At 38.9% G+C, this 24,683-nt stretch overlaps 1 protein-coding gene across 12 annotated transcripts in view; it reads right to left on the bottom strand.

Moving 5' to 3' along the window:
- Window positions 1–10,586: 10,586 nt before the first annotated feature.
- PTPRK (protein tyrosine phosphatase receptor type K) overlaps window positions 10,587–24,683 on the bottom strand; it is a 418,597-nt gene continuing 404,500 nt past the window's right edge. For all 12 annotated transcript variants that reach the window (XM_068677477.1, XM_068677480.1, XM_068677479.1 and 9 more), the window contains 6 exons: window positions 23,938–24,111; window positions 20,192–20,323; window positions 19,836–19,961; window positions 15,760–15,923; window positions 14,273–14,408; window positions 10,587–11,865 (listed from right to left, as the gene is read on the bottom strand). In XM_068677477.1, coding sequence (XP_068533578.1) covers window positions 11,812–11,865; window positions 14,273–14,408; window positions 15,760–15,923; window positions 19,836–19,961; window positions 20,192–20,323; window positions 23,938–24,111 — 786 coding nt within the window. In that variant the 3' untranslated portion in view covers window positions 10,587–11,811. The remainder of the gene's footprint in view (window positions 11,866–14,272; window positions 14,409–15,759; window positions 15,924–19,835; window positions 19,962–20,191; window positions 20,324–23,937; window positions 24,112–24,683) is intronic.

The following is a 24,683-nucleotide window of genomic DNA, read 5'->3' as shown; positions in this document are numbered from 1 at the left end:
TTAAAAAAAAAAAAAAAAAGAAAAAATGAATAAAAACACAAAAGACAAATAACAAAGCCTAGGGGAAAAATAAAATCTAAGCCACATATCTTTGCAGATTTCAATAAATGTCTGTTTTCTGTGGATTGCTGGTTCAGGGAGGGGGAGGGCAGAACAAAAAGGAAGGGAGGGATCTAAAAAAGAATGACATTATTTTTAGGGAAAAGTACAGGTCCATTAAAGATTTACTTTGGGAGGAAAAAATACTTGAAATATCTTCAAATTACAAAAAGTGTTTTGAAATATATTTGGCTTATCTTCAATGTATTTTTTGACAGCTGGAGACATGTTGGAGAAATTTTTTGCATTAATTTTAAATATCACTCTCTCCCTTTGTGATTTCTTCAGTGGGGTATGCTGTAATTTATTTTTAAAGAGGCAACATAGGTTTCTAGATGCCATTAAAGGAATCCAAAATAATTTTTTGCACCCTGCCACTGTTCAAAGAAAAGGACACTGCATTCATTTAAATATATTTGTGAAAGATTGAGTTCCCCAATGGAATTTACACATTTACTTTCACTAATTATTCCTGAAGTTTCACCTATCAACTGACAATTTTCTACAGACGGGAAGCAAAACAGTTTGACTCTTCCTGACAGCAAAGAGCTTAGCAGAAGCAGAATGAAAACTGGCATCTCACACTTCTTACCTCTCAAATGTCTACATTACAGGAAGAAAGAGCACTAACAACCCCTTTTTATGTGAGCGTTGGAACCCAGAGTTTAGTCTACACATACAGGAAAAGAAAGCAGGAAAACATGTATTTTAATGATGGTTAGTTTTTTCTTTTTTGTCATCCTTAATATTTATCTTAAATGACGTTCTTGTTGTCTGACTTTCAAATTAATGATAAAGTGGTGGCACTGAATATGTTTACCTGTTTTTATTGGAACTGAAATATCAGATGCCATTCTAAAATGCTATAAAAACAAACATTTCTCTTCTCTCCCCTCCCCCACTTTTTTTTTTTTTTTTTTTCTCTTCACCATCAATAGGAACCTTCTTAAAGAAGGTACACAGAAAGACACAGTCTTTCAAGCACACAATGTTATTGGCCTGATTTTGGAAACAGCTTTGGAAAGTTGGAGTACAATCTTAATTGCAATTACTTCCGCTCTGTTTATGATGTTGAGTCTAAAAACAAATTGTTTCTGCAGCAAAATTGGGTGTTCATCAAAGAATCAAGGCTGCATATAAAATGCAGTTAACACTTGCCAATGTATCAGTTAAATTGATTCTGATTTTCTACCGTTTTCAAGGCATTGATGTTACCCTGCTGCAAGGCATTTTGGCTATCAGTATTTTACAACATGAAAGCTCAGCTGCATTTGCTGCTTAACTAGTCTGCAACAATGGCCTTGTTCCAGGTGTTCCTCACTCTTTCATAAGAATCTGTCCAAAGGTTTCATTAATTGGTGGACCTATTTCATTTTGTTGTGTTGTGTTTTTGTTGTTGCTATTGCTGTTTGTCTTTTGAAATATATAGGAGAATGGAACATAGACGAGGGCATTTGAAAAAGTCCAAGAAAGCTGTGCGTGAACTAAGATCTGTAATAAAGAAAGTCTAAAGGGTGATTTTATTGGAAGAGGCAGCCAGACTCCCAGGCTGGCACCTGCCAGAGTTTCAGCCCATAGAAGAGAGGACCCAGGGCATTTTCCATCTGCCCTCAGTGCTCCTCAACCTTGGGGACAGCAGGGTTGGAGACCAGGACATGCGTTTATTTTCTTAAAGACACAGACATAACTAGTGCCCTGTTGTGTAGTTTGTGTCTTTTGTTGTTGTTGTTGTTTTGTTTTTTACTTTCCAATTACAAAGAATTCTGGTTTCAGGTATGGGTTATAGTGCAATTAAATAGATAATGTTTTTTAAAGAATAGAGAATAAGGTACACCATCTGGACATTAAAATAATAAATAATAATAAAAAAAAATGGGTCCAACATGAGCTACATTTGTTTATTTGCTTCACATTAGGCAGAGCACGCCCCTCTTTTCCTCTTACAGAGGAAAATTTCCTCTATTTTTCTCATCCCTAGAGCAGTGTTGTCTTCTCCACTGTGCCTGGTACCATTAACATAAATAGAGCCATCACCAAAAGCACCTTAATGTCCTCAGGGATGGCATACATCCCATCCTCTATTTCACACAAGAGGGGAGCACAGTACTTTTAATGGCTGCTGGCCAGTTTTTCCAGTACTGCCTAATCTTTCACCATCTTTGTGTTGCAAGCTACAATAAACAGGGAGATCACAAACAGCACACAGAACACTTTTCCACTCTGAAAAGTTAAGCCTTTAGAGCTGGAAAACAAATGTATTTCCTTTTTGAATTGGTCACTGAGCCTGTCTTTCTAGTTGTGGAGTAGGAAAGAGTACAGGGATTCTTCTCCAAATTAACCTGTAAAAAGACTGTCTTTTTTTTTTTTTTTTTCTTTTTTTCTCTTCAAGAATGCATAGATAGTATTTATTCTAACTTTTCTAGAAGAACTTCTCCAACTTCTCTCATGTTTTAGCACTTTCCTATTAAGATACTCAGTCCAGAAGCTTCACCATGTATTTTCTTACCTGTCTTGTCTGCCTTTCCAACACTAAACAAACCTCATTATTTCTCATCTAGAGTGGTAGCTTACTGAGTAGCATACACTGCATCCATTTCCAGACAGCCTTGCAATATGGAACATATGCTACAATCCAGCCAAGGCCCTTTTACCTTATACTTCTCCACAAATTTCACTTAAATTATCTAAGATTTCAAACAGTCTGTAAGGAAATGTCCTGGAGCTCTCACTTTGGACTTTAAGTCTTTCTGCCAGCCTTTCATCTTGTTTTCAGTTTGTTGCATATACATTTCTTTGACATCCAAGAGCATTTGTGACCCTTGGGCATCTCCTTCAATGTGTTCCGAGCACATGTTCTCCTGGGTGAAACATACAGCACAGCAGTTGGACCCATCGCCTTACTTCTCCGCACCATAATGCTAGAGCCGCCAAGCCAGGGGGTGCTGAGAGCCTGTAGGGCACTACAGCATCCTGGACCTTCTGGTGCTGACCACATTGTGAGCTCTAACAAACAGCCGGCATGAATAGATAGATTCATTTTGAAAAATGAAAGACTACAGCTCCCTTCACATTTCTCTGAGGAATATATTTATAAATGTTCTTATAGCATTATGTCAACAAAGTAATTCAAACAGACTTCCCGTGGCTAGAGGATGAAATCTGAAATCTGGAAAGCTATCATCTACACCAAAGTCCATTTTATGAACAACATATTTTGCTTGTTTCTTTTTCTGCATTCTGTTCTCTGCTCACCTACAAAATCTACCAACACAGTACAGCCATAGACAAGCTTGTCAAGGAAGATCTAATATATAATATAAGAGAAAGTACTTAAAAAGAGGGAAAAAATCATCCAATCCAAACACTCAAACTCTGTGGAAGAGAGAATAAAATAAAATCAAAGCAAGCAGAGTTACAGCAAAAAACAGGGCAAAGGTTGAACAAATACAGCTGAGAAAATTTGCTAATTCCTATTTTTATTTTTATTTATTTTTTTTTAACAGAGAGTTGAGGATTCTGTACAGCTTCCTGAAACTAGCAGGTAATCAGATCCCCGTGTTCATCCAAGCCTGCCCTACCGTGGGTACTCATCAGTATGGCACACCCTGGAGTCATCCTTTCTCCTTGCTCGGACAGTAGTGAAAAGAGCAATCAACTTAAGAGACACTTGCAAGAGAGGGTGCCTCACCTCATTTTGAACAGTTGTGGTCTTCCCAGACCACTGCATTTCTGAATTCTGTCCAAGGACCCTGTGTTTTAACTCAGCGCTATGGCAAAGAGATGAGAGCACACCTCTCCTCTCCCCTGTGAACACCAGCTAAAGTAACATTACTGGAAGCGAGTGTGTGCAAAATTGACTTTTACCACAATCCCTTCACTGGTTAATGTTTATTTTAAATTCACCTAACTTCAGCACGTTTCAGCTACTGCTACGAGAGAAAAGTTGACTATACAGTGCAGACCAGAGTGCATGCGGCCAGATATTCATATTTCCTGTCCCTTAACCTAGGATCTTTAATCATTTTAACCAATCCTTCCCATAAATTTCTGGGTTAATTTTTTTCTTTAAGTCAAACACATCTAGGCACATCGCTAACCAAACCTTTACCTGTGCAGGTTCACATTGCTTTTAAGGCCCACAGACCATTAAAAAAATTGGAAAAGAGCAGGCTTTTCCACTGCCTCTCCACTCAAACAGCACTCAAAGGAACAAAAGAGCAGTTGCAGTTGTCCCACTTTGTAATTAAGTTCTTGTTATCATGCTTAACACACTCACCAGACTCTAAATGACAAACAGCAAGAAGCTTGCTTTCAGAGGTGCCAAATGATCTTGCCTAATATAAGAGCATGGGGTTGTTTTGTGTCTAGCTATTTACTGTTAATTTGAAACTACTTGAAATCTTTTCTGCTGAAAAATTGAAATGCATTGTGGAGGGAATGCTATGTCCCATCCCTGCCTGATAAGCTTTGGCTTGTGTTAAGAGCCAAAGATATAAAGAATGAGCAGAAGAGGAAAAAACATCAGAGAAAACAAAAATTGGAGAAACAAAATTAAGCAAATTATATTTTCAAATAGGCAGTATCCAGTTACTGGATCCTAGTCATGTACTAAAACCACTGAAGGGAGAGCAAAACCAACTAGGTATGAGAAGTTATATGTAGGGTCTAGTTTGAACAACACAAAGTCTTGAAAAGAAATGAGTATCTGTCCTCCTCCTCCTTAAATGTTTGTGTGGCTTTTGACAATTACAAAATAGACACCTCCTTGGAAAACTCACAGGAAAGAGCAAGTGCGGCACATCATGATACTGAGATGAGTCTTTGCATGACCAAGTAGGTGTTACATAAAGACCTAATAGTGGAGATACAGAAAACACAGTTTATATTATCAAGTAATTGTCAGGTTTTATTCTCTTCGCAGGGCCATCTGCTTCTTCAGTTTTTACTTTGGTGTGCTGGACTGTAAACACAGATAAACAACTTGCAAGGGCATGTGGCCCTCCCGCACTCAATTTTTGCTATTTTCCCCAGACACTAAGCGGTGTAAGACTCTGAAGCTATTTCATTTATGAAACTTGCTTCTGTTTCCAAGACACTCAGAATTCCTCTCATCTTTGAAACCTTCCTTTACAGTGAGTGGCTCCCCTGAGGCCATAGTCAAGCAGCTGTCTCTCAGCAAGCTCTCCCCAAATGCTTCCCCCTCACCCACAGTTTCTAATTCTGTTTTTCTCAGTATAAATTTTCTTTTTCAAAGAAAGGAAAAACAAAACCAAGCTATAATTACATTAAGAAATGAGAATCGGAAACAACCCTGAGACGTCACATTTGGGTCTTGATTAAGAGGGAAGAAAGGGATGAGAAATCACGTGCTTGAGCTATAACTTACTGTCAAATTTACTTTACTTCTCATCTGTTGCTTGCCCTCAAAGCTAAGATAAGAAATATCTGAATAATAATGCCCAGCTTCACAAAAATGTTCTCCTCTTTTTCTTGATCTACTATGACAACAATGGTATCACAAAAATTGCACCTTGTGGGCTTCAAGGCACTCAGCTGAGTTCAGACACCAAACAGAGGTTGTTGGTAATAAAATGAGTTGTGCAAAATAATCTCCAAGCCTTTTGTCTCTACTAAGCCTGTTTTGGGGGAAAGTTTTTCTTTAATGACACATACTCCTTCCTATCTCTCCTTTCTTGAAGGAGATGCTCACATAAACTGCCCATTTCTTTTCTTGCTATTGTCCCTTACTCAACATCTTTCATCCTCAGTGTCCTGAGCCATTTGTTCAACCTTACTTGATTATAGGCATACCATACACTCAACATTTGAAACTTTTTCACTGACTGGGTAGCTGGGGGGTTCTTTTTTTTTTTTTTTTTCTTCCATCTATTTCGTAAGTAGTCTTCTAGGGAAGCCCCCATTTGTTCTAGATTTTTATACTCTCCATCCTGCCTACACTTACGAGTACTTCATATACTGTTGCTCAGATAACTGGGGAACAAAATTCATATCCTCATGCAGGTCCCAGACAGTTCACTGTTTTTTCTCTTTCTCTTGCACAAAGATTATAAAACCCTTATGAAAAAGTAAAAGGGTTATTTCTGGGGCCTCCGCCCATTGCAGTCCCTCCCTGAATGCACTAAGGAATCTATCATATCTGTACATGCTCCCTTTATTCCATATACTAACAGCTTACTTGTATTCAAGGACAGAGACTGCTATAGCCTGTGACTCTGACCACTTAAAGGACTTACATCCTACAAAGGGTCTACTTTAAGCAAGGTTATTATTTGAAGTAAACAAGAACCTGAAAGGAAGGCATGCTGAAATAGAAACAAAGACTGCACTTCTTCCCTCTTTTCATTTTTTTTTTAAAGAAAATTTTAAAAGCCCTTGCCACAGACAAAACCACACAGCTATTTTCTCACAGCTGTAATTACAGCTCACTGTCACACTAGCTGAACCAGCTCATCTTGCTGGAGGAGAAATATTAGATGAACCTATACTATCCCTGGTGCTTTTATGTTCCATTTTTATCCTCATCCCTGAAGTTGTCTGACCTGTGGGAAGTACCGCTCGAACACTGCTGTATTTCTTAATGCAAGGTAAGCTGGAAACCTTGATCATTTCCGAAGATGAAACTAAGCAACAACCTATTTAACAGTTTAAACTGCATCAAGTGAAGCTTCAATGATACAATCTTGTGCAACAGAAAAGATTGCAGCACTGCCACAGCCTCCTGAGTCTATGATTTCTACCTAACTCAAAATGAATGCATACACCCCTTCAGCAGGTGGTTTCAAGCGTTTTCAGTAAATAGAGGCAATTTTGTGTTTCTATTCTGTATCATCAGCAAGTTTCATAACAACTTCATCTTGAAACTGGGGAAAAAGCACCTGATTCTGTCCAACAGATAGCTCAGAGTGTTGGTCTGGATGGGCTATCTAGTTATTGTGCCTGCTCATGGGTACAGCCAACAGATCAGAAATGCTAATGAAACATGACTAGTAAGACTTACATCCTTGACTGTAAATGAACTGGGATTTCACCTGCTGGGACTGAAGTCCACAAGCACAATTTCTAGCACAACAACAAACAACTTTTAAAACTTTTCTGAAACTTCTCATAGTTTGTCTTTATGTCTGCTACAGAAAACAACTCAATCTGGTTATCTCAGGAGATAAACTCTAAAAATACTATTATCTCCAGTTTCACGTTTGCTATTGGAGTGCAAAAAGACAATAACTTTCCTCAAAATTTTGGGACTCGGCAGAATACTGTGTCATTTCAGTTACTGTTCGACAAGCAATCAGATACAGATAAGAAAGACCAAAGTTTTCCACCATGAAACGGAAAGAGCTCACATTGCTTTGCACCTGGCAGAAAAATATGCACATCTTATCACAATCTGGAGGTCCTGTGTTTTGCCAGATGACATTTTGTGCTGATTACCAAAAAAGCTCCAGAATACTCTAAAGCTTGGGGAAAAAAAATAAAAAAAAGGTTTGGTTCCAGGTTCAGAAGAGGTATTTCATTGCTGTTCCTTTAATGTAGGTTTATTATTTTTTTTCTGCTTACTTAGTGGGTTTGTGAATCTCTGAACATATGGGGTTTTCAAATTTATCTTGATGTAATTCATGAAGTCAGAACTATTTTCTGATCCAGATGGAAACTAGGAAGAGTTACAAAGGTCTGTTGAAATCAAGCTTTTGCATCTCAACAAGGCACAAAACCACTTGTTCTTTGGTGGCCAAGCCACAGTTAATAACCATTATTACCAGGTAAGCATCCTTTTGCGCCTGTCATCATACATGTCAATCTCTGCATAAATTAGGAATTTAAACCCCAGAGTAGGGAAATAACTAATTTCTGAGGAAAGTTGGGCAAACTAATGAGTATGCCTGTCAACCATCACCATTCTCTCACATTATTCTTTTACTCAAGTTTGAAGAAAAAACATCATCAAGCTTAAAATAATTCAGAAACACTCCTATATTGCACCTCAAATTTTGTTCGAATTGAGCTTTTAGTTAAATAATAATAGTAATAAAGAAAAGGTTTTGGTGCATTTAGCTGAGGGAAACTTACAGGGCTAAACCTCTGCATATTCTGAAAGTCATCCTCAGTATATCAGTATATAGAAGCTGATGCAAACAATTATTCAAGTCCAAAAGGTAAAAACAGAAGTGAATATTCACAGATATCCTTGACTATCCTGGCTCTGCAGAGGCTACAAGACCTTTGTCTGTTTAACAAAGGAAGAGCACCAGCAATAAACCACCACAAAAGCTCCTTTGTGAGATTAGGATCACTTAACTCAATTCAGACCTCTACGTGACACAGAAAAGTACAGCAGAAAATGAGTTACTTTTCTTTTCAGTACAGAGCAGGGCACTATAAAAGCAGCTTTTACATTTATTTCAAGATCTCAGGGTTTCTTCTGACACAGCAGCAGAATGAAGCTTTAAAAAGGCCCTTTATACAGTCATTTGTCAGTCCAGGTGGCCTGGCCATGCAATGAGTCTGCAACATTTTTTCTCAGGCTTCCCCTTTCTTGTCCTTTAACATTTCAATTCACTTTGGAGGCTCAATGACATAGCACTTGCCTACCATTGCTTTCTTCGTTGGCTTTATTAGACCTTAGATTTTGGAAATTGTTAACCCATTTGAAATAGCAGACTCCTGCAATAGCTTTTACTTTCTTATTTTTCCAAAGAATATTGTGTTTTTAATGTAATATCCTGGGCAAGGAAAAGACTTACCATAAACAACATAATTCTATTACCTGAGTGACCTCTTAAATAAAATAAATTGCAGTAACTGCTTGCATACACTGGGCATTCTAGCTTCAAACTTACTTATGCCTGTGACAGTTATCCAGGAAGGCACATTCTCTTTAAATACTGTAGTTTCTTGTTGACAGCATTTACCCAGAAAGTAGGAAATATAAATGCTAGGATCTCATCAACCAGCTGGAGACTGATCTTTCAGTACCTTGATAAACGCTCAGCAACTGGGTCCCTTCACAACTGCTTCTGCTGGAGGTGGGTCACTACGAACAGGAAAGACAGATTCAGAATGCAAAAAAAGTAAAAAAATCTCTCTCATGCTTATTTTCAGTAGCTTTTGTTTTAGCTACTTCAGTCTCCATGACAGGAATATCATTGTTTTAGACTCATCTATGTATTTAAGGTGCTTGAAGCCTGATATGCTCCTTCAGTGTTGGATGCTACAATCTGCTTATTTAGGGAAAATCCAAATAATTCAAACACATCCCTAAGTTATGTCTTTGGTTACTGTTCTAAAGTAAATGTACCAAAGCCATAGAAGTGTCAATCAGCACTTCCACTAGCAACTATAGAGACTAGGACACTGAAGTCATTATTTCTCTGTTTTACAGCAAAGAATACCTGCTTGCACAGAACAATCATGTTTTTGGCAACTTGTACACTCCTTTTTTTTTTTTTTCTTATCATTGTAATGTTAGATCTCATTTAACCTTATTTGAAACTTGAATCACCTCTCATTCCTCCACAGATGAAGTCTTTTGTACCTCTTCTTTCTACTCTGACTTGATGCCCATTTGCTCACTGTTTACTGCTTGTGTTAATCTTGTCTTCATTTCATGCAGCTGAGGAAAGCAGAGCCTATGTGCCTCACAGGATGTAGCCACTTGGCCATATCTGTGCTAATACTTCATCAAGAGTGGAACCAACAGCAGGATTTTGATCAGTCTTGAAACCTGTGGGTTGCTCCACGGCCAGAGCTGCTGACACATGGTCATACTGCTGCTGATGGCTTTTATAGAATCATGGAATGAATGTCTTGGGTTGGAAGGGACCTTAAAGACCATCCAGTTCCAACCCCCTGCCACGGGCAGGGACACCTACCACTTCAAGACCAGGTTTCCCAAAGCCCCATCCAGCCTGGCCTTGAACACCTCCAGGCCATCGTGCAAGAAAAGAAAATGTCTTCTTCTAAGATCTGGAAGAGGTGGTTCTGTAAGCAATACAGATGGGGATACTGAAAAAAAAAAAAGTGAGAAGTAGAATTTCTATAAACATTTCTCCACCACTCAGAAGGCTAATTCCATGTGCCCGAAGAAAGAAAGAAGTTTAATGTACTTGTTTTCATACATGTGATATGGAGTCTTTTAAATATTCCCTGAAATTTTGAAGTGAAAAATAATACAATTTTCTTTTAAGATCTTCCTTATCTGAATGTATCCGTCTACAGGCAAAAATTACTCCTTAACAGGGACAGTGAGAGGTTGTCAAAATAGGAAATAATATGAAATAATCTTTAAATAAAAGTTTAATTCACTCTTACTTTACAGAATATTTATAAGCACCTTATCATTTTACTGTCAGTTCTAAAAAAAGACCAAAAAGAGACTGGAATGATTTTAGTTGGCAAAATATAGGAAACCTTGCAACCAAATGGATACAAGCTAAGCAAAAGCACAGTAATATTTTGTACACCACAACTATAATCAGAATCTGGCATTGGTTTATTCAAATTTTGCTTTCTTGGAAGCAAAGCTTACATGTTCGTAAACATCAAAATAAACATTGCTTAATTTTACAATTTGCTAAACAGATACTTTTCACCCCAAAGGGCAAGCGTAGAGCCATCTATTTGCCTGGCAGTTCTCCTGTTGATCTGTGCTTCAATATTTTTCAAACAATCAAATCCCTTAAAATTCTAATGGTGCTTAAAAATTTATTCCAATGCTGTGCAAGTCATAGGCAAGGCCATTTTGATTTGTACCCTTCCTTATATTGTTTTTGATCAGTATTTAACTAATGCAAATGTGAAAAACTATACATTTTCAGCAAAATGTTCTGATTTTGGTCCTCCAGTAAAAGACCTTCTGTAACTGTTTTACATGGATTTGAATCACAAGCATGTACACAACAAAACCACTATACCAATGTTTCTTGGTCTATGCATAAAAAGTATGTCTTCTACTTACACTAAAACATACAAAAAAATAAACTACAAAAATTGTTTACACTTGATTTCGGCAAAAAAAAACAACGAACTTTCTTCAAGAAAAATGATTCTTCTTTTTTCAGCCATCAAAAAAGGAATGCGAGTAAACAATAAATACATGTGCTTTCTCCATATAGACATATTTACACTTGAGTCTTTGGCTTATGTTTAAGTTTCCTTATAAAGATCTTTATGTGATCCAGCCATCATTGCACATTAAAACAAAATAAGCCAGTTTTTTTTAAACTATATATAATATATATATGCAACACTTGAAACGTATAAAGAATGGATCTTACTATCAATCTGCACTGTTATTGTACTTTAACAATGTATCAAAAGAAAAAAAAAGGAAAATTAATACCATATAGGAAATATCGATACATGCAACAGGTGGTCGCTCTACTGTAATTGAGAGACGGCTGCATATACAAACACTTTGCATATACAAAGTCCTAATTTGCGCAAATCTCTTCTGACTCTGGTTTTCTTTAAATAGTATTTATGTGGCACTAAATGTTGATACTGTATACAAGCATAGAAACAGATTGAGATCTTTTATTAAGATACACAACTTCATAAGAAAAATACTTTGCATTTAAAATTTAACCCCCCCTCCCCCTTCCCCTAAAATCTTTCTTCACAGGATCAAGAACTGTTGTCAAAACAGCTTATTGAGATTCATATATTTGGTGAACTTTGTCACATCCATTCCAACTAAGAGGTTTCCAGGTACTCCAGTGCAATGTCGTAGCAGAAGCGATATTGCTCCTTTAAAGGGGAGAGAAAAAAATATTAGAGAAAAAGTTAAAATCAAGATTCTAAAGCCTTAAACAGCAACAGTATCTACAAACAAGAATACATTTTGCCAACTACTATGCAACTTTAACTTCAAGCTTGACATGTTTTTTTTTTTTTTTCCCCTCTATTACACAAGCATATTACCAGCTCTGATTTAAAAACTAACCCTAACCAGTGAAGTGGAAAAAAACCCTGACCATGAAATGCAATGATTTGCTTCTCTGATTTTTTCAGCTTCTGAACTAGTTATCGGACATGAAAAGTTCTCATATCAGCCAGAGCATTCTTGCAGTGAAGCAGCTCAACTCTGATACACCATTTATATTTAAGTTAGCTAATATTTAGCAGGTAACTAGTGCCTGCTGCTTGGATGGCTGGAGAATATTGAACTATGACACCAAGCCCCCCTGGGCACTCGCTCAGCCCACTTTTTCGGTCGTAATGATGTAAGGTACAGGAGATGAGAATGCACATTTAAAAGAGAAGTTAAAGCTCAAAAGTTCATCCTGCTTAGTGTTTCCCCTTAATAATCCCTCTGTTCAGAGCCAGTACTTGTGGAGAGGGAGGGTAAAGGAGGGAGGAGAAGGCAGCAAGAAGAAAAACCAAGGAAATAAATTCAATCCCTATTGTCCTCACAACAAAACAAACCTGCTTTTGTGATTTATTTTTGTTTGCAAAGTAAGCCAGTGTGATCCATTAGCAGGAAGTGGTGGGGATATCTTAAAGGTTTTATTGTGCTGCTCTTTTTTGTTATCTGATCATGCTGCTGAATGTAGGGCACATGACAATGTTGTATATTGGTTTTCCTGGTTTGTTTTCTAACTAACGACTCAACAGCTGCTGCTGTTCAAGAGTTCTGAATAAAAACCCACACAGCACAGAAACATGTAACTACGGAAATTCAGTACCTGCAGATGAAAGCTACAATGGAATTCAGGACTATTTTAAAACTATAAGTTTTCAGATCATTTATCAGAAACATACACAATCTACCTTGGCCTCTCTTTACAGTGACACAAGTAATTTTCCATGTGATCAAACCTGTTTTCCTCACAGCAGTGAACTGAAATCCAGGCAGCAATTCAATGTGTTGTGTCTGAGAAGTCTATAGCACAGCAGATTGTAAAGTATTTGCAGCTAAACCAGCAATACCTAGACCAATGCTATTGCTGCTGCAATATGTTCTAGCTGTTAATATGTTAACCATTTTTTAATTTATGCAGTAGCAATGGATGGAAGTGATACACAATAATTAAGCAAATTGTGCCATGGAAGCTACTTGATACTAAACAAACACTGACACCTGGAAAAAGGGCAGTGTGGGAAAACACAGCTACAGCCATTTTGCTCAATATGCAAGTTCACAAGGTCAGAAGCAATTTTCAGGATGCATAAACTGCAAAACATTTTTAATTTCAATTGGCATCCCTGAATTTCATGCTGTAGGCAGCCATCTGGCTGAAAAGTGACACTGGCTGCTGGCAGTGTGAGAGTCAAATGGCAGAAGCACCAAAACACTGTCTAACCTGCTTTCACATTCAACTACAAGGGAGAAAAAAATCTACTTGGGGGATGAAGACATTTTTTAAGCCCTTTCCATGATGTTCAGTTTTGGTGCTCAAGTGATGACACGGACAGACATGCTGTATGCACACACATTCAGAAAAGTGAAGGTTGTTTTGAGTTCTGGCAATGTACAAAGAAATACTGTGTTTTGTCTTGTGGTTTTGCTAATTTAGGCATCTATTGTTTATGTATTAATTTCCAAACACAAGATCCAATAGTCTTTGATTTTAAAGTTGAGGTATCATTTTGACTACTATAAATCTGTGTAACAAACATTACCATTATTCAGTATAGCTTCCAAAACAGCAGTTGTTATTAAGTAGTAAAACATGACAGTCTCCATTACAGCTAATTCCTACCAAGAAGAAATATTTTGCTTTGTGAAATTTCAGGATGTTTGTGTGAGCACAACATGCCACAACTTCTCTTCAAGTAGACCAGGTTATTTTGAGAGATTAAAGTTCACACTGTTAAATGAGAATGTTTTCTGTGAAAATAACAGTACCACTAAAAGATGAGTAGCATAAATGCTTAGCCTGGCCTCTCATGGTGCTGACTAGTGTGTACATAACAAATTTCCAACACAAGATGTAACATTTCCCAACCTTATGCTCGCTCTAAGAATCAGACCAGCCTCCACTCCATATATACTACAAGGGGAGGCCAAAATCCAGGTCCTTTTCTTCTTTTAGCTGAAGTTCCACAAAGGTTGCTCTGTTTTATGGACACAGGACTGAGAACACAGCTCACACAATAAGACAGCCTCCAGCTCCCCGGCCATTTGAAGTAACCCTGATGGACTTGTGCTTACCGGAGTTTCTACCATGTTGGGTTTACTGTTCCTCAAAGTCTTCACAGCATGGAAGACATCAACCACATTCTGCCTTTTTACCATCTCAACCACAATTCCAATGGCACAGAACATCCCACTCCGGCCACCACCATTTCTGTATGCAAAGAAGAGATGATTAAATGTCACTAGGGCATAACAGAGCATCCAATACATACTTCTGTTCTTTCGCTTGGTAAGCACAAGCAACTCCCACAAGGAGACTAGGTTTTAGCAATCACCTTGCAGTTCCAGTGCATTTGGTCTGAGACACTTCGTGTTTCCGACCGTGTTCTCAGTAACTTGAAGCCCAACATGCTACCCAGCTATGCTATAGCCCAGTTAAAACAGGTATTAGAAATTAAAAACCAAGCTCAATGACAAGTACAATGTTTTCCATTTACTTCTGGAAGGAGACTCATTTAAATTGTGTTAGAATATGAGGGTTATCTAGCCAGAGTAATGCCAAAGCATCATTGATTTGGTATCTTGTTGACCTCTGGGGGCACTTCTGAATTATTTTAGTCTTCACTTCACAGAAATTCAGGTGCTTGTTTTTTCTTGTTAAATTTCAATTAGCCACAAAGTTCCAGGTATACTGAGAAGGGGCAGGCAGAAAGGGGCTACAAGGTAATTCCGAACATATACACAGAAGCCGTTTTTTAAAAAAGGAGAAATGTGTAATTTAATTTCTAAGATTTAAACTCTATATTTAAATCTAGAGGAAATATAAATATGGATACAAATATAAGTACAAATATAAATATAAAGGAAAGAGATTGATCATCCTCTGCTGAGGTAGACAAAGACAGTGCCTTTTTGAAACCCCCAAACCATTTCTTTTTTTTACATGAAATTTTACTGGTAATACATTTAATGAACTGAGCACTCTTTTTAGAATATTAGACTACTCAGGTAAGTAGCCAGTGGTCATTTATCAACAGTACTTTTAGGATCACATTACAGAACTTTTGTTACATTTCTTATATCCATATCTTTCAGTCTAAAAACCTCAAAATATAGTAGGCAATAAAAAAAAAAAAAAAGCAATACAAGATATGCAAGAGGTACACAAAAAATAATCTGGCATTTGGCCAAATTTATTCAGCATAAAATACTTCCTCTTACCACAAAAATTCAAACTGTACAGAAGAAATTCATCTGTAAATAATTTCCACTTGAAAAATTTTGCTATTATGTACAGGGGAGACAATGCACAATATCACTGCAGTATCATATCTAAAATACTCAGCCATGGTACTTTGACCTGATACAAACCTGAAAGTTGACCAAAGGTTGGCCTACAGTACCAGTGATACATTTTGTTTTTCTTCTGTTTTTAAGCAACAAGGACACAAAAATAAGCACACAATAATACAGCCTTTAAAATATTGGTTGAATTTAAAATATGAACCAATTTAAACACATTTATCTGAAGAGTAGCAACTGACTTTCTCAAAAGTACTCACAGACAATGAATGATGGTCCGGCCTTCCCCTTCTTCACATTCCTCTTGCCATTTTTCAACCTGGAGGATTAACTTTAAGAAGGATCTCTTGGAAGCTGGTACATCTCTGTGAGAAGCCCATCCCAAATACTGGAACTGTTGCACCATCAGATAGCCCTCTTGTGGCTGAGGGGAAATCAAAGAGGTTTAGGTCAATAGGGCACCCTTACATTTTGGTTTAGAAAACCAAAATATAAAACTAATATGGTACCTAAGTGTTTTTATTGTGGACAGATTACAACATGTATACATTGCATGATAGGTCTCTAGTTAATTCGTACTCCTTGGCCTCAACAAAGATTTAAAAAACAAACAAAAAAAAAAAAAGGAGAAAAGGTAAAAAAAGTAACTACATTGAAGATAACATCAAAGTTTATCAGTCAGTATTACAACCTATCCTGACTAAATGTCCAGGGTTCTGCCTGTCAAGAGGTTTCACTCTTAGCACCAGTGATGAACAAAAAAGCATTTGTTAAATTTTGAGACCTACAGAAATGAAGAGGCATACCTTTGGCTCAGTTTTAAACTTTCCCATGCATGAATTGACCCCATTAGAAATAAACAAGTAACATTAGGTTGGATATTAGGAAGAACTTCTTTACTGAAAGGGTTGTTAGGCACTGGAACAGGCTGCCCAGGGAGGTGGTGGAGTCACCATCCCTGGAAGTCTTTAAAAGATGTTTAGATGTAGAGCTTAGGGATATGGTTTAGTGGGGACTGTTAGTGTTAGGTTAGAGGTTGGTCTCGATGATCTTGAGGTCTCTTCCAACCTAGAAAATTCTGTGATTCTGTGATTGGTGCACAAATATGACCTTTTTCCTTAAATTACATCTTCCCTTTTCGCCACACTATTATAATCATTGCTGATAGTCTCTGAGCCTTCCATGTGTTAGATGCTGCATGGGAAGAGTTTTGAATAGAATTATGACAACAAGAAAGGCCTCGATTATTGGAAAAATAAATAGTCTGCTCAGTTTCTTGGAGCCAAGGCAGGTGAACAGGAATAGGAATGTGGATTTTTGAAAAGGAAGAATAGTGCAAAGACAATAGGAAGAATAGAGCACCCCAGAAGGCTGTGCCGCCATTCAAAGGGACCCCAACAAGCTGAAGGGTTGGGCTGAGAGGTACCTCATGAAGTTCAACAACGGCAAGTGCAGGGACCTGCACCTAAGGAGGAATAACCCCAAGCACCAGTATAGACTGGGGGCTGACCTGCTGGAGCACAGCTCTACAGAGAAGGACCTGGGAGTCCTGGTGGACAGAAGGCTGACCATGAGTCAGCACTGTGCCCTTGCGGCCAAGAAGGCCAATGGGATCCTGGGGTGCATTCAGAAGAGTGTTGCCAGCAGGTCAAGGGAGGTGATCCTCCCCCTCTGCTCAGCCCTGGTGAGGCCACACCTGGAGTACTACGTCCAGTTCAGGGCTCCCCAGTACAAGAGAGACATTGAGCTACTGGTGCGAGTCCAGAGGGGCGCTAATAGGATGACCAGAGGACTGGAGCATCTGTCATATGAGGACAGCCTGAGAGAACTGGGCCTGTTTAGCCTGGAAAAGAGAAGACTGAGGGGAGACCTCATAAATGTGTATAAATATCTGAGGGGAGGGTGTTGAGAGGATGGAGCTGGTCTCTTTTCAGTTGTGCTCAGCGAGTGGACGAGAGGCATTGGGCACAAACTGAAGCACAGGAAGTTCCATCTGAATATGAGAGGGCGCTTCTTTACTGTGAGAGTGACAGAGCACTGGAACAGGTTGCCCAGAGAGGTTGTGGAGTCTCCTTCTCTGGAGATATTCAAAACCTGCCTGGATGCCATCCTGCGCAATGTGCTCTCAGTGATCCTGCTCAGCAGGGGGTTGGACTAGTTGATCTTCATAGGGCCCTTCCAACCCCGGCCATTCTGTGATTCTGTGATATTTAGAAATAAGATGTAAAGGCAAAATGCACAGGAAACAAAGAGAAGTAGAGGAGTAGAAAATCAAACCACAGTAAAAAAGAAATAGAATAAGTGAAAATAAGAAAGGGACCCCTCCCCCCTCTCTCCCTCCCAAAAAAGGAAATCTCAGCATACAACAAAAAATTGATGTAGTGTAATATTTACCAGTGTGCCCCACACCTCTGCTTCCTGTAGTTTCCAAACAGTGTATGAAGAGCTAAAAATGTTTTTCTTAACTCTGAATATAAGCAAAATAAAGGGCTTGGATAAAATACTAACCACATGCAAACTGATCTCTGTATTTGGAAAAAATCAGTGAGACCAAAATGATGAAGATAAATAATTCTTTATATACACAGTAATCTGTGCCTTGCCCACAGCTATTCTTCAACAGCCAATATGTCTTCACTAAGGGCAGATCATGCCTGACAAATCTGGTGGCCTTCTACAATGAGGTTACAGCATTGGTGGATAGGGGAAGAGCAACTGACATCATCTACCTGGACTTGAGCAAAGCATTTGACAATGTCTTGCACAATATCCTTGTCTCTAAATTGGAGAGACATGGATTTGCTGGATGGACCACTTGGTGGATAAGGAATTTGCTGGATGGTCGCACTCAAAGAGTTGCAGTCAGTGGTCCAATGTCCAAATGGAGATCAGTGAAAAGTGGTGTTCCTCAAGAGTCGGTATTTGGACTGATGTGGTTTAACATCTTTGTCAGTGACATGGACAATGGAATTGAGTGCACCCTTGCACCCTCAGCAGTTTTGCCAATGACACCAAGCCAAGCTGTGTGGTGCAGTCAATGCAGGGACAGGATGCCATCCAGAAGGACTTGGACAGGCTTGAGAAGTGGGCCTGTGTGACCTCATGAGGTTCAACAAGGCCAAGTGCAAGGTCTTCCGCCTGGGTTGGAGAAATCCCAAGCACAAATACAGTCTGGGCAGAGGATGGATTGAGAGCAGCCCTGAGGAGAAGGGACATGGTCCTTCAAGGACATGGTCAAGCATCGCTCATTTGTGGGAAGTAGAGAGTAATTTCTTTCCTCTGCACTTCCACACAGCTTTTATTTGCCTTTTTTTCCCCTTTCCCCCACCCTTTTCCCCTTTCCCTTTTTTCCCTTTAGTTAAATTGTTTAATTAATAATAATCTTTCCTTAATATATTTTTTTTTAATTAAATTATCCTTATCTCAACCCATGAGTTTTTCTTTCCTTTACTTCTTCCCCTCCTCTTCTAAGGAGGGGGAGTGAGAGAGCGGTTGTGATTGAGTTCAGCCGCCTAGCACGGTAAAAAACCACCACAGGTGGTCACTGTCTAATATTAGATGGTGAGCTGCTCAGTATTAGATGAAAGATAAGAAGTAGTAATGGTAAGTTAACTAGGCATTGCTGGTTAACCACATAGACAACTGCATCATGTGCATCTGTAACTCCTTACCTGTATGTAACTTTAGTAAGTAATTTATAGAGTTGAGCTAGAGGAGGATACACCTTGGCAAACCGGGCTAGAGAAGATGCTGTGACAGTGTGAAACAATTTGGGACAGCAAAAAGACAAGATGGTGTAATGCATGAAAGAACTGATGAGAAAGCAAGACTGGCATTGGTACTGAAGTCAAGAAAAGGTGACAAATTTAGGTCAAAGCACAGTGATGCAGAGTTCTTTAGAGGAATTTTCATAATGTTTTCACACTTCACTTTGTAGGGTGTGTGGTTCTTGTACCTCAAACTGAGAAGGTGATGGTGATATAACCACCCTGAGTACTGCGTTTTCTGATTCAGGACAGAAAAGGTCATATGAAATGTATGACCTAAATGCCTGTCACTATATATTTCTTATGTGGATACCTCTTTCACAGCACACCAAACAGAATCCTTCTCATACGTATCAGGAAGAACATTACAGAACAGCTATCACTCACCGTTCTCTCTGCTTAATGTGCAGCTGTAGAAAAGTTCTGGAAGCTAGCATTAGATTGTGATGCTAGATTCTTTTCTGGGTGATGTCTTAATAACATTAATATTTGACTATTGTTCAAAATTAAAAACCATAAGAATCCAGAGAGTGTTAACAACAGTTACATATTGTTATGATAATACTTACTCTTGTTAGATTGCATATCCTGAAAATTCGGTTTATTACATCACAGTCCATTGAACAGGACATGCATTCCACTTGGATGGGACCGTACCGCAGAATCCCTTCTTCGGGCCAGTATTGCGGGCAGCCCTGTGCCAGAGCAAAATGGGTACAGTTAAATGTTTAGTTACAATATGAGCATTGCCTTGCTCCACTGCAGACATTGCATCTAGCTTTTTACCAGTATTAATTAGTTGCTGTAAAGCAGAGCCACAGAATAACTGTAAAATAACTGCACTGCTCTACATTTTGATCATGTAATGGATTCAGAGCAATTAAAGTACATGACAGTGTATGGAAAACTCAAGCCCCAAACTAACCTGTGCTAAGTCGACTTCATTTAACATGACAAGGGAAGTACAGCCGTAGTCATACACTAATCTCCAGAAATCTTTCACAGTGTTTGGTAAAGGATGTTGCGTGACAATGAAAGCTGCTGGCTGCCTGTAGCTCTGCAAAGGCAAATGATTTTATTAGCATTGGTAGAGGAAGTACTTCATAACTTCCACTCAAACGCTGCAACAGAAATAAAGTATAAATAGAACAAAGCTGTGACATCAATTACAACAGATTTCACTGAAGCTGATGTTAAAAATAACATTGCTGCCTCTAGCAAGAACAAAGAGGCTGCTCTGCTCAAGTCTGCTATCTCCTGTTATGGGCCATGTCTTCCTGCAACTCAGATGTGCAGATGGAACTGAAAGGGCTCCGCTGGGCTCTGCTGAGCTGAAGCTTGGTCCATGCCACTCCAAGCACTGTGCCATGGAGACCCAGCAGAAAACCTGCTCTCTGTTTTGCAAAGATGGTCAGAGAGGACTCAGAAAGTCACCCTGTTCACACCAGGCCACATGTGAGCTTGGAAGCTGACCTGGACACTAAGCTCATCCCCAAGTCCTGTTTCAGTGCCACAACCACAGATCCCGCTTTTTTCTTACATGGTTCAGAGTCTTTATTGTTCACTAAGGAGTTTGCCCCAAGAATATCTCAAGCAAACTGTCACAGAACTCCTCAGCACAGCAGCAAACTAAAACCTTTTAATTCCTCTGCAAGAGAACTCTTCACATTTTGTTTTCCATAGACAGCGCTGCTAGTTTGAAAGACGATTCCAGCAACAAGAGCCAGAGAGGAGTGAAGCAGAGCATTGCCTTACAGTGTACTAGGACTCAATGCCAAGCTGGTGGCAACTGTTGTGGGACTTCAGTACCAACCTTCAGAGTTACTGGGGCTAATTTCCACCAGAAAGCAGAGGCCAAACAGCAAAATGCTATTTTCAGAGGATTCCATTTTCTGCATGCTGCTTTATACACAAGTGCAAATAGGGCTTTCCAGCCCTGCACAGGTTGCCTCAGATACAAATGGAGGCAGAGGGGCTATGCCTCTGCAGTACATGAATTACTAGCAGCAAACACAAAAGGAGAGAATAGAAGTTTTTTGCAGATGATATGCAACTACGCACGGAAGAGCTCTGCAATGAAGGAATACAGATATGAACTGGCAAGGAAGCAACAACGGGTTAATCTGAGAAACAGAGTAAAATGGTGAATACTCTTGTAGGCATATGGGAATTTAAGTGGCCAATCTGAAGACGAAGTACTGGGACTGCTGTTTGCAATGCAGAGATCCCCACATTAAGTGTTTAGCACCTGTGCTAGTAGCACTTGAGCAGTTTTTTACTGAAATAAGTAGATCAAGTTAGTCTAGCAAAGAGACCTAGTAGGGTAGCTAAACCACTTCTGGTATATGAGCTTGCTTGCTTTCAGATTGACATGAGGGATTGTAATATGCAATGTATTAACTTGCCCTCAAAGAGCACAGTTTGAGGCCCAAAAGGAAAAATAAAACTTTTTTTTTTCTTCTACTTACTGTAAATTGTGAAGATAATAAAACCTTTAGCATCAGTACCCATTTGACAACAGAATAAGGAGGGTGATATTTTTTTTTCCTATTGTTTGCTATCTTTTCCTAATGTGTGAAGCACATTGAAGGAGCAGAATGGACACAGCCTGTGTCCTCCTTCCTCAATTTGCCCAAGAAGCAAATTGCGAACATCACCTGTCAATTCTTCCCTTATATTTTTAAGAAATAAAACATGTACTAGAGGATGTTTTTCTAGCCCTTTTCCCCATCATTTCTGGTCTTTCCTGAGACAAGAGAATATACTGAGATTAAGATTAAGACCACATTTTTAAAAAGAGCAGGCAGGATACTTGCTATCACTCTGGGAAGCAGACAACTTTTTGTGGGAACAGAGGGACAAGTAAATGTGGAAAGTCTTTGTTTCTGTTTTGCTAGGAAAGTCTCCTTTCCTTTCCCACAGCAGTGGGGTTCCCCTTTCCAAATGAATCAGCATTAAAAGTCAGAAGAAAAAAGAGCATGAAAAAAATTCCATTATCCGAAGTTTTAACCCTGTTCTCAAAACCTTGTTATATGTCTTCATTGTAATGTGCTGCTTTTCAGCATTTTTTTTTCCCTTTAGTACTATCTTTTCTGTCTGTCCTTAACTTGCTACTGATTGCTCATCCATTATTACATTGCTTGGTTTCTATCTCTGCCTGCCATATACCGGTACACACTCAGATTCCTCCTGCCACACAGCCTTTCTGTCGGCATTGTCCTCTTTTCTCCCCAGATCACACAGCTGTGTTCATTGGTCCCTATCACATCAATTTTATCCAGGTGTTTAATGTAATTTTAACTGCAATTCTAAACAATTTTGGTTACTACCAAAATCCTACTCACTACTCAAATTCATCCATTCAGCCCCAATGACTCTCTAATGGATTGGTCTCACAAATGCTAGTCCTCTATTATTCTGGCACAATAGCTAATTGTGAGATTAGGAACTGTATCTTGCTAGCAGATAAATGCTTCCTGCACTAGCTCAGGCAGAGCTCCAGGACAAATACCATTCAGTCCTGATAATTTTTGTTGCTATTTACCATTTTATTCCAGCATCTTTTCTTCACACCACAGTTTCTGACTAATTCATTTTTTGAGAAAGTGAGATGCTCTGAAAACCAGGCCACTTATTTATGTATTTACTGTAAAAGTGTCTTTAGGGGCCTAACTTTGGAAATGCTATGGCAGACACAGGCAGGTATCTGATAGCACATGTGCTGAACTATTTTATCTACCAGACACTGTAAGCAGCTTCACCTCCATTCATCCCATCAATTAGCCTTTTCCCCAATGGTACTTCTGTTGTTCAAGCTCCAATGATTTTTAAAGATCTGCAACTGCAAATACAAACAACAAAACACTACCCTATCCCCAAACATGCCAAAGAAACATTTTGTTCTTCTTCCTCTGTCTCTCCTGCTCCAACGTACACAGCCTTTCTCATAAACTAGTGATAGTAACTCCATGCTTTTTTTTCCAAAGAAGGTTAACAAAGCTGGTGAAGGGTCTAGAGAAAAGTCTTATGAGGAATAGCTGAAGGAGCTGGGGTTGTTCACTTTGGAGAAAAGGCAGCTCGGGGGGACCTTATTGTACTTTACAATTACCTTAAAGGAGGTTGTAGCAAGGTGGGGATCAGGTTCTTCTCCCAATCACTAAGTGATAAGACAAGGGGATATGGCATTCAAGAATCATGTAGATATGGTCTTCAAGAAGCATGTAGATGTAGAGCTTAGTAGCATGGTTTAGTGGTGGACTTGTCAGTACTAGGTTATAGGTTGGATTAGAAGACCTTAGAGGTCTTTTCCAACCTGAATGACTTTATGATTCTGTGCTCAGGTAGGTAATATTTACTAGCAGACAAACAGCAGATTTTTTATACGCTGCTGGGATTTGGAGGGCTGGAGAATAGAGCTTTATGTAATGTTCTTGAAAAGGAGAGCTTTCCAGTTGGTCTCATAAGGGTGCAAACAACTAATTATAACAAAACTTCTGAACCAGCAACACAAACTAGTGAGGTTTCCTACCCATGCCCCCACCTTTCTTTGTTAGCACTGTTTCACTGGGCACTATAGTACAAAAAAAATTACCCTTTCTTAAACCAGCGTTTTCTCTCATATTATAAAGCTTTTCATGGCACACTACACAGACAAGGGAGATAGTCTCTTACGTCCATAAGAGCAGCATTGATATAGTTGCTGCTCTCCCCATCAATAGTGATTAAGAAAGGCAGACATCTGTCAGGTGGCAGCATATCCATGAAGCGGTTCTTGTCATGGTTCCTTGGCAAGCAGGCTATACTGCAGTCCTCGGCTTGCAGGCGAGGGGTGACAGAATTCAGGGTCTAAGGGAGAGAGGACACTGGCTTTAGCACGTTGACCTGACAGACTTCACTCTCAACAGTGCAGACTCTCAAGAGTCTCTAAGTTATTAATTTAAAATATTGTAATGTGGGAAAACATGAGGCATTAGCGAACAGACATTGGACATTAGCAAATAAATAAACAAATCCTATTTGTCTGATGGGTGCAAAGTTACATTAGCAAATAAGAGATCCTATTTGTTTGATGCTTGTGTTGGAGCTTTTGGAGGGCATTAAACTGCAGGTGTAACAGGTGCTTCACATATCATCAAAAAACTTCCACGTGACACCATCCCCTCCAAAAGGAACAAAACAAAGAGGATCCTTTGGAGCCCAAACAAGCTATGCCTAAGCTGTGCAAATGCAAGCTAAAGCTCTCTTTGGTTCCTAACCAGTGCTCTTTATTCCAGACAGGTACTTACTGAAATTTTATTTAAAGAGGGATATTTCATATTTAAAACTTTACAAAGCACAAAAAGGTGTATTTTATTTTGTGGAATACAAGTGAGGGACAAAATACTATAAATGTGATAAAAAAACACCTTTCAAATAAA

This window comes from Anas acuta, chromosome 3, assembly GCF_963932015.1.
Source record: "Anas acuta chromosome 3, bAnaAcu1.1, whole genome shotgun sequence".
NCBI lineage: Eukaryota > Metazoa > Chordata > Aves > Anseriformes > Anatidae > Anas > Anas acuta.
The sequence above is the reverse complement of the archived record's forward strand: the minus strand, read 5'-3'. Positions and strand labels throughout refer to the sequence as shown.